The sequence below is a fragment of the Dasypus novemcinctus genome, chromosome 22, assembly GCF_030445035.2.
Source record: "Dasypus novemcinctus isolate mDasNov1 chromosome 22, mDasNov1.1.hap2, whole genome shotgun sequence".
In the NCBI taxonomy this organism is placed as follows: domain Eukaryota; kingdom Metazoa; phylum Chordata; class Mammalia; order Cingulata; family Dasypodidae; genus Dasypus; species Dasypus novemcinctus.
Genome location: NC_080694.1, coordinates 40,046,148 through 40,059,222, shown reverse-complemented (window position 1 = coordinate 40,059,222; position 13,075 = coordinate 40,046,148). Strand labels below are relative to the sequence as shown.

The following is a 13,075-nucleotide window of genomic DNA, read 5'->3' as shown; positions in this document are numbered from 1 at the left end:
CAAAAAGACTTCTTTAGAATCTTAAACTTGGGAGCACAGTTCAAGTTTTAGAAGTGACTATTCATCCACTTCTGAACAGAATTAAATTCTCTCACCAAAGCCTAAGTAAATTCCCATTATATGACACCTGAAAAATTTCCCAGAATCAGCAGACTATCACAGCTTCTCAATCATGTAGAAAAATACATGTTAACTCATATATCCTCTGTGAATAATATAAATAATTTGGTCTCTGAGATGCAGGAAGAGAGAGATAATTTCAGGACAGTGTAGTAAGTGGTGTGATAGACGTACATACCCCAGGTCTTAAAGTAGGGACACTCAGTAAGCCAAGGAGGAAGGTGGATAGAATGAGTGAAAATTTCAAGGAAAAGTGATGTCTGGGTTGTTCAGAAGGAGTAGTAGAGAATAGACAAAGTGGGGTAGTTGGGGGAAGTTTCCAGGCAGTGAAACAGCATGAACTATGTGGCAAGGTTGTTGAGACAGTATGGTGTGCTTACAAAACTGCGCGTAGTTCCAGGTTGTGGACATGTGGGGAAATGAGGCTGAGCCAGAGCATAGAGGGCTTATGTGGGCATGTGGGAAGCTTGGACTTTATCCTATGGGCCAGTGTGCTTCAAGGACACTGATGTTCATTAATACATTAATAATGGGCTTTAAGCAGAAATGGTGTTTCTATTTATATTTTTTCCTACCTAGCCTGCTGCCCAAGATGTTTCCTAATGAAATACATTCAAATAGAGAATTGAAATTTGCCCCATTGCATGTCTGCAAAAGTCAATAATTAGAGGAACGGGTAACCAGTCAATGACCATGAATGGCCCATGTGCTTATTTGGAGATTAAATTTCTCCAGGAATTTCGAGGTTTATATTTTAAACTGTGTAGCTGTTATTAAGGAGAATCGATAGATTGACCCATCAAAATCAGTAAAAATTTAGCACTGTTTTTTTTTTCTTAATTATGACTTTTTAGAAATATCAAAAAGTATAGAGACTTATAATGAACACTCCACCACCTACTTTAAGAAAAAACATGAAAAGTTCCCTGTGCACCTTACTCTGATTGCATTCTCCTCTCTCCTCTCCAGAGGTAACCACAATCTTGAATTTGGTGTTTACCATTCTCCTGCATTTCTCTATAATTGCATTACCTCTGTATGTGTTCCAAAAGGAAGTATCATGTGCTTATTTTTAAAGTTTATATGAATGACATCATACTATCTTTATCCTCTGACACTTACTTTTTTGTTGAACATTCTGTTTGTGGGATTTATCCCTGTTAATGTAGCACTGGTGTATTCATTTTACTCCCTGATGTATAGTATCTCATTGTATCAGTATATTTAGATTGTTTCCTTCTTTTTTCTTTTTGATGTTACACCCATGCTGTAATAAGCATTTATCAATGTCTCATTTATTTGTGCACATGTTTCTCTGGGTTATATATCTAGGCATCATGTTACTAGATGTAAATGTCTCCTACTCCATATATCCATGGGAGGGAGAAGAAAAGCAAGCTAGAGATTATTATGGATTAGCATGGATTAACCCTAAATTTCATTCTGTCTTTATAGATCTTGGAGAAATTCATTCAAGACTTTTAGATCACAGACCAGTTATTCAAGGTGAAACCCGTTATTTTGTGAAAGAATTTGAAGTGAGTACTTAAAACTTATTTTGTAAAAAGTCTACCTTAATTGTTAGAGTGTTAGAGTATTAATATACAGAAGGGGAATTCCTGAGATTTAAAATCTCTGCCATCAGTTAGTCCATGCATTCCTAAAGCATACAGGTACATGTTATAAAGAGGCTTTATCTTAAATGGAAATAGAATGTGTAGAGGGCTAGGCAGCAGGAGCAGAGCCTTGGGTTGCTGTTCTGATGCCTACTCCAGGGCACTTAATGTCCGTTGTCCTCAGTCTTTCATCTATAAAATAAGATAGAGTGAAAAAAGACAGATATTAGAGACTGATGGATCTGAGTTTTCTGTACTCATTTTCAAATATTTTTTCTCAGTTGGGGGGTCAGCATCCACCCATGCATTCATTTTGAAATTTGAGACTCATCCTTGGCTATTCCCACCCCCTCAGGGCTCACCTAAAATCACCAAGTCGATTTTACTTCATACAGCTCCATCCCTTCTGACTGGTGTGCATGCTTTCTCACTGCAGTCAAATCCAGTCTTCACACTGCTGCCAGAGTGCTCTAACGAATTACTCACTCTTTAAAAGTCTTTAATAACATTTATTGTCTATAGGTTAAAATCCATGCATCCCACTATGACCTGGCCCCTACCTTTATAGCTTTATCACCTACCATTTCTCACCTTGCATGCTATGTTCCCACAATACTGATTCATCAGTGTCCCATCCTGTTTCCTCTATGATGGTTTTGCTTATATTTATTTGGTCATTTGTGAATTATAGAACTACTGTAAATGGTAAATGGTATTACACAATTTTGTGATTCTGTATAAATTTGCATTCTGTTTTCAAATGAGATTCCAACCAATCAGAAAGTCTAAGCCTTCCAAAAGGAGGGAAACTTTTAATAAGCCTATTAAAACTGAGCCTGTGGATACAAAGCATTCAAGATAGAGTAACAGACTCTATTACTCAGAAACTGCATAATACCTACCTGACAGGGTTATGAAGATTTAAAAAATTTATGTATATGTGTACATCTTAGAATATTTTCTAGTGTTAGGGATAACTATTAGCTAACCTCATCATCATCATCATCTTCATGGGATACACAAAAATTATCCTGAGCCTATCCCCTTATCCTGCTATATAAAAAGAGTTACCAGTTCCATAGTGAGAATAAAGTGGAAATGTATATTGCTGAGTCTTTTATAGTGTGTTGCATAAACATATTTAAAAATTATATTGAGAGTTCCATGTAGATTGTGGGTTAGTTAATTCTCAGAAACAAATCATTTAGTCGTCTTCATAAAGGTATGAGTTAGAGGACTCTTGTTGTATATGTAGATATTAGGATTGAGAATATTTTACCCAATTATTAGATCAATACTGGTGTCCAGAGCAGGTAAATCCCTATCAAGAGCACCTCTTTCAAAATTCTGATTTAATGTTGCTTACTGTATGTGCTGAAATAGAAAGAAACCCTGCATTTTCCCAACAAAAAGATTTAAATTCAGACAATTGATTTATGCTTACATTTAAATCATGCATATTTATAGTCACACAATTCCTATAACATGTAAAAATACATTAATTTAGAAATAATGCTTTTTCCTTTCTAAATTTTGTAAAATAATTTTTTAAGTCTTTTCATATATCTTTGACATTTGTATCTTTATTGCTAGAACAACTTTTTGAATCCTCTGATGAAAGTTTTCCAAATCAATTATTTTATGTAATTGAGGCCTAACACTTTGTTAATTTGTGTATAATGCTGTTATTAGAAAGCTTTTCCAAGTCATACATATATTTTGCCAACATTGGGACTGTTTTTGTTTCATGTACCTTATACGAACATTTGAAATTTGTACAACCTAATTTACTCTAATATTTTTTAAAAAGCAGACTTTAAAAGTTTTGCATACAACGTTGAGCCTTTGCAATTGAGAGCTCATACCTCTAGGACTATACTGGCTTCATATTAAATTTATTAGCTTTTTTAGCTTTAAGTTGGTCCATCACATAATCTCTATTTGAGTTTTAGCTCAGCATTAAGTTGTTTCATGCTAATAATTCAAAATAAAATAACTTATATGAATGCTCCATAATATGAGCAACTGTAAGAACCTAATATTAGGCAACTTTCCCTTTGCTGAAGGAGAAGTTTTTGTTTCTGTTTTTTGCTGGGAGTGGGAGGGAGAGGGTATTCATATTTGAGCTTGTATTGTATATCTGTGCACACTATGTATTTTATGTCTAGAATGCTCTTTCCCTTTTATGGCTGACGATCACATACCTATCATTTAATACCTAATTTTCTGGAGGGCCTCTCCTTTTTCCTGTCTTTGCACCTACTGTATTTCCTGTGTGTCTTCATTATAGCATCTGCCATGTTGTTTTGAAAATGGTTAACTTGTCTGTCCTCTCCATGAGCTTGTGAGCTTTGAAAGCAGGGATTGTGTCTGTTTCACCTTTGTATTTCCAGCCCGTAATAGGGTAGTTAATAAATGTGTTTGAACTGATCTTGAACTGGATTTAAATCTTGTCTCTTCTGCTGTTTAGCTGTGCTACTCTGACAAAATAATTAGCCTCTCTGATCCACACTGTAATTTTGATACTATGTCCTGTCTCAAAGAGACTTCTTAGGCTTGATAGTAAACATGCATAATGTACCTAGCATGTTACCTGAAACATTCTAAATAGATATTCGTAAGTCATTTGCCTCTTTTCCTTACCCTTCAAATTTGTTGTGAGGGGTATGTGTGTGTGTGTGCACACACGTACACGAGCTTGCTTGTATACACGTGTGTATTTATGCTGTAATAAAATAAATTTTCATATGCTGTACAAATTTTAGTTCTTCAGGTTTTCAAAGTAAGTTCATATGTTTTCTTTCTAAAATTTAATTGTGATATATATACCATAACATAAAATTTGCAATTTTAACCCGTTTTAAGTGTACAATTCAGTAGCATTAATTACATTTACAATGGGATGCTGCCATTACCACCATCCACTTTTTTTTCAAGTTACTTTTCCAGAAATGCCCTGTATTCAATCTGTAATGTATTTTGACAAATGCAACTTTCAATACTTAACTGAAATCTTAATTAGAATTTTTAGGAATTGCAATGAATAGCCGGGTAACATTTCAAATGCCTTTTTGTTTTTTGAGGTACCAGAGCCGGGAATTGAACCCGGGACCTTTTAAGTGGGAAGCCGGCACTCAACCACTGGGCCACATTGGCTCCCCTGGGTTGGTTTTTTTGTTTGCTTGCTTGTTGCTTGTTTTTGTTTTTAGGAGGCACTGGGAACTGAACCCAGGACATCCCATGTGGGAGGCAGGCACTGAGCTGCTTGAGCTACATCCACTCAAATGCTTTTTAAGAAGCTCAGATTTTAAAATCTTAGAGAGGGAAGTGGATTTGGCCCAATGGATAGGGTGTCTGCCTACCACATGGGAGGTCCAAGGTTCAAACCCATGGCCTCCTGACCCATGTGGCGAGCTGGCCCACGTGCAGTGCTCATGCATGCAAGGAGTGCCGTGCCGGTGTCCCCTGCATAGGAGAGCCCCACACGCAAGGAGTATGCCCCATAAGGAGAGCCACCCCATGCAAAAAAAGTGCAGCCTGCCAAGGAGTGGCACCGCACGCACAGAGAGCTGATGCAGCAAGATGACACAACAGAGAGCAGACAACTGGGGGCGGGGCGGAGGGGGAGGGGGAGAGAAATACAAAAAAAAAAGAGCCAGCAATTAATAAAAAGAAAAGCGCAGAGAAAAAATTCCATTATTTCCCACAAAGAAACACATGATTTAATAGAAAAATAAACACATCTTAGATATTGTGTTTGAGTGATCAATAAGTATAGTTTCTGCTTCTTATGGAAAGTTCTATAAATGCCTGAGCTAGGATATACTTATTTCTCTCATCTGTAAAATAAGGCCAATAAAACAGCACAGCATTTCACTGTATAACAAATGTGAAGATCAATACCATTAAAAATAAATGACTTCCAGACACAGAAGAACAAATACTTGTATGATTGTGCTATTATGAACTAAACACACTACTTAAACCCGTGGAGTTAATAATTAAATTATAGGTCACCAGAAAACAGAAAGAGGGTAGAGAATGGAAAGCTGAGGGTTAATTTGTACAGAATTGGTAAAAAGGTTGTTTGTAAACCTTTGGAAATGAATAGAAATAGTGAAAGCACAGCATGCTGTTTCTAACTAGCAGAGCTATTACATGGGTGTGACAGTGGTTGAAAGGGAAAGTCTAAGGTCATGTATTACTAGAAGGAAAGATAAAAAATGTAACATTTCACAGTGAAACCTCGTGAAATACAAATATGGGTGATATTGTGTATATAAGACTGTTTTACAAAATATATGTACAAATATAGTAGAAGGAAACAAAATAGCAGCTATATATGGCAGGTGAGGCATAGAGAGATTGAGAGGTCATGAGTTTTGTTTTTTTTTTGTTTATTATTATTGAAATAATGAAAGTGCTGTGGGAATGATTGGAGTGATGAATGCACAAATGTGATTATATTGAATACCATTGATTGGTGGATTTGGGTGGATTTATGCTTTATTAATATGTAACAAAAAAATTGATTTGTTAAAAAAAAATGGCTTCCATATTCTGCTGGAATTCAAAGGCAACCGAACTCTTTTTAATCAACCGAAACAGAAACTGTTCCATTAAGCAGTAATTCCTCATTACGCCAGCTCTTGGTACCTCTAATCTGCCTTTTGTCTCTGTGAATTTGCTTACTCTGGATACTTCATACAAGTGTAATCATATTTATCCTTTGTGTCTGGCTTATTTCACTTAAGCCTAATGTTTTCAGGGTTCATCTGTGTTGTCACATGTATCAGACCTTCATTCCTTTTTATGGATGAATAATATTCCATTGCATGTATATACCTCATTTTGTTTATCTGTTCATCTATAGATGGATATCTGGTTGCTTCTGACTTTTAGCTATCATGAATAATGCTGCATGAACCTTGAAATATAAGTATCTGTTTGAGTCCTTGCTCTCAAGTCGTTTGGGTTTATTCCTAGGAGAATTTCCAGGTCATATGGTTTTTTTTATGTTTAATTTTCTGAGGACTCGCCAAACTGTTTTCCACATCAGCTGTACTATTTTACATTCCCACCAACAATGCACAAGAGTTCCAGTCTCTCTGTGCCTTGCCGAAACTTGTTATTTTCCCTTTTTTAAATAGTAGCTATCATAGTTGATATGAAGTGGTATCTCAAAGTAGCTTTGATTTGCATTTCGCTAGTGGCTAATGATGCTGAGCATCTTTTCATGTGCTTATTTTTCATTTGATATCTTTGGAGAAATGTCTGTTCAGATCCTTTGTCAGTTTTTTAAATGGAGATGTTTGTCTTTTTGTGGCTAGTTTGTAGGAGTTCCCTATTTGGATATTGAACCTTTATCAGATATATGACTTCCAACTAATTTCTCCTGTTACGTAGGTTTTCTTTTTACTTTCCATATGTTTTTTAATGTCTAATTGTCTTGGCAGCCTTGTGTGATAACCAGGACAAAGATAAATATCCTAACAAATGGGCATACTAAATACAGAATAAATAACTTACTCAATGCTACATGTCAAGTCAGGCAATGCTGACGTCTTCCAAATATATATTCTATGCTTCCCTCTTTCTAGATTGCAAGACTTGTATATCCAGTTGTCTACTTGACATGATCTCTGTAGTGGCTCACGGACATTGCAGACTAATGTGACTGAAAGAGAACCCTTGATTCCATGCCCACCGAGACTGTTCTAAACGTGTTCTTTGCGGGTACAGCACAAGGTGCCACTCTCTACCCAGTTGCTTAAGTCAGAAATGTGGGACTTATAATTTGTTCTTTTTCTCCCATTCCAACAACCAGACTATCAGCAAGTCTATCTCTCCAAAACCTATCATGTCTTAAATCTTTCTACTTACCCCTCTTGCCACTACCCCTACCCTTATTCAGCCCCCCCCTCTCCCCACCCGGCCCGCCATCCCTCACCTGGACGACTGCAGCAGGCACTGTCTGGCCTCTCTGCTTCTACTCCTAACTGTGAAATACTTTTCCCCACACATAGCCAAAATGACCTGTAAGTCACGTCATGCCACACCTTTGCTTAAATACTGCCGTCACCCACCCCCCTTCGACCCTCTGCTCCAGCTCCTCTTCACACTTACAGTATAATCCAACTCCTTATGTTAAGTTAAAAAAAAATCCCAGGAGGGCTCCTACTCCTTATCTTTCAGACTTTATCAGTACAACTCTTCTCTTAATGCTCCAGCCACACTTTTTCCCTTTCTTTTTCTTAAGCACACCAAAGTTATTCCTGCCTTTGTACCTTTGTATCAGTGATTCCATCTTCTTGGAATGCTCCTACTCCCAATTTTTTGCATGTGTCACTCTTTTTTGCTTAGAATGAGGGACCCTTTGGTCCAAAGTAGCCATTGAGTCGCTGTCATTTTACTAATCTATATAGCACTATATTCATTTTCTAAAGCTGCTTAACCAATCACCACAAACTTAGCTTACCCCTGCACCGATATACTGGCTCTCAGTTCTGTAAGTCAAATCTGGGTCTGGCATGGCTGGGAATCTCTGCTCAGGGTCTAACAAGACTACAGTCAAGGTGTTGGCTGTGCTGTGAGCTCAGGGTCCTCCTCAAAACTCGCATTGTTGTGGCAGGATCAGTTCCTGTTCTGGTAGGAATGCAGTTCTCATTTCCTTACTGGCTGTCAGTTGGGGTTGCTCTCAGCACCTAGAGGCCATCTGCTTTCTTTGTCACATGGCCATGGCCCCCTCCATCTTCAAAGCCAGCACTGGAAAATCCTTCACACTTCACATCTCTCCTACTGGCTCAGAGCCCAGTCCCTTTTAAGGAATTACCTGATTAAGTCAGAATCCCTGAGGATAATCTCCCCCTTTTTTTTTTTTTTAATTAACTGATTTGGGATCCTAATTGTATTGCAGAATCTCTTCACAGCAAAACCTAGACCAGTGCTTCCTTGAATAAGTGAGGGAAGGCATGTGGACACCAGGGGGGTGGAGATCTTGGGGACCATCTTGGAATTCTCCCTGTCGTGAGCCCCTAGGCTACCTGATATTTTTCTTGTTATGTACTTGTTTTATTGCCTTCTTTCCTTCACTAGAATATAGGCAACATGAGTGTAGAGACTTTTCTTTCTTACTCCCTGTTATGTTCAAAATGCCTAAGACAATGTCGGGTACATCATAGATACTTAATATTTTTTGAAAGAATAGAGGCATAACTCGGGCTAAAACTTGTGTGTTCTGACTTCCAGTGCCCTTTTCATGAATCAACTTTAAAAAAATTAATTAGTTAATTTGAAATACAAAATTGTTTTTGATAAAGATATATATATGTGTGTGTGTGTATATATATATAAAGAGAAGCAGGGAATTTTAGAATTAAGAGCCAACCCATTACTTTGTAGAAACTGAGCCCAGAGATGGAAACCGTATGTGAAAAGCCATACAGCAAATTAATGGCCAAGGTATACCTAGTATCCAGGGGTTATAATGCTTACATTGGTGTTCTTTATTATTATTATTTTTTAAAGATTTATTTATTTCTCTCCCCTTCTCCCCCCTGACCCCGGTTGTCTGTTCTCTATGTCTATTTGCTGCTGCGTCGTCTTCTTTGTCCGCTTCTGTTGTTGTCAGCAGCACAGGAGTCTGTGTCTCTTTTTGTTGTGTCAGCTCTCTGCATGTGGGGCACCATTCCTGGGCAGGCTGCTCCTTCCTTCGCGCTGGGCGGCTCTCCTTCCGGGTACACTCCTTGCGTGTGGGGCTCCCCTATGCGGGGGACAACCCTGCGTGGCAGGGCACTCCTTGCACGCATCAGCACTGCGCATGGGCCAGCTCCACACGGGTCAAGGAGGCCCGGGGTTTGAACCGCGGACCTCCCATGTGGTAGACGGACGCCCTAACCACTGGGCCAAGTCTGGTTTCCGTGGTGTTCTTTAAATAATGTAGATGGATTCTATGAAAGAGCTGTATAAGTGAAACTTGGTCTTAAATGGAAGATGGAAAGAAGTGTTACTTTTATTCTTTTGCATATGTTTTATTCAATATTGCTTCCTACTGAAGCAGATACTTTTTAGATAGAAGATAGTTGCCAAGAGAAGTTGGGCGTGTGTCTGAGAGGAAAGGAATTACTTACATTCAGCATTGTCAGGCCCTCCAAGATATTTTTAGAAGTGATTTTTTGGGGGTTGAGGGGTAGAAAGAACATGGGGGTTGGAGCTTGGCTTATCTAGGTTCATATCCTGATACCCTTCTTATTACCTTTGATAACTTGCTTTACTAAGGTTTAGTTTACTCATCTTTAAAATGGACATAATAATATATTGCAGAGTTTTTGAGCTTTTGTGAGGATTAAATGATACAGCATTTTAAAAATCTCTGATATGTAGGTGTTAGACAAATGTTTGTCACTGTTAAGAGAAAGATGGTAGCATTAATTTCCTTTCAGAAAAACTGGCTGCCATTTCAAACTAAAGTTGTTTGTAAGTGATATATTTAAAAGATAAGTGCATTATGGCAGCATAATTATCTTTTTCTTTATAAAATTATATTTCTGAAAGACGAGAATACGTACCACATGGTGGCAGCATTCCTTAACTTATCAAAGTACTGTTCTACTCTTTTTTTGTGTGTTCATTAGTATTTAACAGCTGACTTCTTCGGTGTTATAAAAATTTTTTATTCCTCTGATTCCAATGAAAAATTTTAACAGATTCATAACTGTTCTACTTTTCCATTGGGGCACTGCTGACAAGTAGTAAAGCATCAGTGGATAATGGCGTTGTCCTCCGTGCCATTATCTGAAGCCTTAGAGGAGATGTCATGGCCTTTCTCATGGAGAGCAGAGGAGACACCTATTTTGGCAAGTGTTTCTGAAACATTTATAAACCTTATAGTACTATGCAAGTTCCTTATTTAGCTTTTAGCAAACTTAATTCCTTCATTCAATGCTTCGTTGAGTAGTTACTGAATACCTACATATATTAGTAAGGGATGTGTTTAGGTACTATTAGCCAATACCTGAAAAATAGTGATATTAACAAGTGCTTATTTTTCTCTCAAAACATCAAGAGTAGAGATGTTGACAGCCTAGGGCTGGCATGCTGGCTCTATGTCGTCGACTTTTTCTACCACCTTTTCCTTTTCCCTTCCTAGGGTATTGCACCTATTCTTATGCTTACGTGGTGGCTTTTAAAGGTCCAACTGTTGCAGCTGCATTCCGTGTAGCAAAAAGGAAGGGATGGAGGCAGGCAAGAGGGGTGCTAGGCAGCCAGGTAGCTGAGCCAGCCTCCTTAAGAGGGTGTCCTGGTGTCTCACCCAGGATCTTCCATGCTATCACACTGGCCTAAGAGATGATAGGACTGTCATGTGTCCTAGATATGTATCAGCCCTCAAGTTGTAGTGACTTCAACAATGTAAATTATTTCTCTCTCACATAACAATTTTTTTCTCTATATTTTTAAAATGTTACATTCAAAAAATATGAGGTCCCCATATACCCCCCACCCCCGTCTCCCCACTCCTTCCACATCAACAACCTCTTTTATCATCGTGGGAGGCCCTGAGCCTCAGTAGACTTGCAACTCCTACCCTCTCGTTTATGGGACTTACCCCAGCCAGCTAACAGGGAGGTGAAGAAGGTCAACCACCACACCAGGGAGCCAAGAGTGCTACAACTGCAAGCAGGAGAATTGCATCCGTCATCCATGTGGAATCTAAGCCTCCTCTTGATACAGAGGTGGAATGGAGATAACCATCCCAGGGTCCACAGGATGGAGGAGTAGAGTATGGATTAGAGTGGACTTACTGATATTCTACTATGGAACTATTGTGATTAGTAATGGAAGAAATTGTAGCATTGATATGGAGAAAGTGGCCATGGTAGCTGCTGAGAGTAGGGAGAGGGAAGAAGAGATATGACGTGGGGGCATTTTCTGGACTTGGAGTTGTCATATAACAATTTGAGAGGAAAAAAGTCCAGGGCTAAAAAATAACAGCTGTATATGTGCTCTTTCTGGCTTGCTGCTCTTCTGTATCGCTAGTTTTGCACATGGATGACGACAGCTCACGATTGCATCTTCTGGGGTCCACATTCAACCTGAGAAGAGGGAAAATGGGGAAGGGACAGTACATCTGGATGCTGGATCTATCACCTTGTCTCATATTACATTGGCCCGAAGCTGGTTGCAAGGATAGCCTAGCTGAAAGGAGGCCAGGAAATATAGGGGTTTGGTTTTTCTTTTCCTTTGAGGGGTAGAGAGAGGACCCTGCTATGTGCCCAGTGAAAATTCAGGGGTTCTATTATTAAGGAAGGGAATAGTGTTCATTGGGAAACAGCTGGTTGTATCTGTTTCAGGCATATTACCATGCCAAATAAAATTTTGGTGTTGATAACAAAAATGAAGAGAATGGATCCACAAGTATCTATTACACCAGATATGTACAAATAAATAAGAAATAGTTCCTTCCTTTAGGAAGTTTGCTATTGAGGAAGAAGAAAGACATATATATATAAAAGAATTGTAATGATGTAATTGTGATTATAAACTGTCACTAAATACTTGAGAGCTCAGCAGAGGAAACAACTCCTCCAGAAACCAACTCCAACAGAGCAGGGAGGAAAATTCTTTTAGATGGGAATGTCTTAGAGCTGATGAAGCAAAATAGATTTTAGCCAGATGGAGGAAAAGGAGAGAATATTGGTTAAAATTAGACACGAAAAATATGTTCAAATAAGTACAGTAATTATAGGAGTTGGGAGAGATTGTGTTGATGAGCTAGATGTGGGTTGAAGTGATCAAGAGAAAATTCCTTAGAAGGCAAGACTAATTGGAATTTCACTTGACATCCTAATTTCTCACTTTTAGTTAGATTATTAGAGTAACTCAGATTATTAAATATCAGGATAATACATCAGAATTTTAGAGTTAGTGTACCATATAGCATGAAATAGCAGTGTTTACATTCTGTGCTTTAAATCTTGTGGGACTGGCTAGTTTTGTGATTGAAAGAAACCATCATATTATTTTATTGCTTTCTCGTCTCTCTGATACTGTCAGATATTATATCTTTAATATAAATATTATAGTAACTTTAGAAATAATAATTGCTAACATTTATTGAGTGCTTAGTGACAGGCACTGTTTTATGTACATTACTTGAGCACTTGTTACTAATTTCAACCTGAGACATTAACTGTATATATAATTTTATGAAGTCCAAAATCTGAAACCAAATTTTATTGGTGCTGCGAAGTTTGTTCTTGGAATTTTCATCCCAGAAATAATATATATATACAAATATATTCGTTTATATTTTTTCTTTTGTAGTATTTTTCCCCTTGGTC

The 13,075-nt window shown here is 38.0% G+C and overlaps 1 protein-coding gene across 3 annotated transcripts in view; it reads left to right on the top strand.

The window, feature by feature from the left end:
• The window catches only part of BLOC1S5 (biogenesis of lysosomal organelles complex 1 subunit 5), a 109,491-nt gene that overhangs the window by 2,398 nt on the left and 94,018 nt on the right, over positions 1-13,075 (top strand). For all 3 annotated transcript variants that reach the window (XM_058285203.2, XM_004475767.5, XM_004475766.5), the window contains exon 2: positions 1,576-1,658. In XM_058285203.2, coding sequence (XP_058141186.1) covers positions 1,576-1,658 — 83 coding nt within the window. The remainder of the gene's footprint in view (positions 1-1,575; positions 1,659-13,075) is intronic.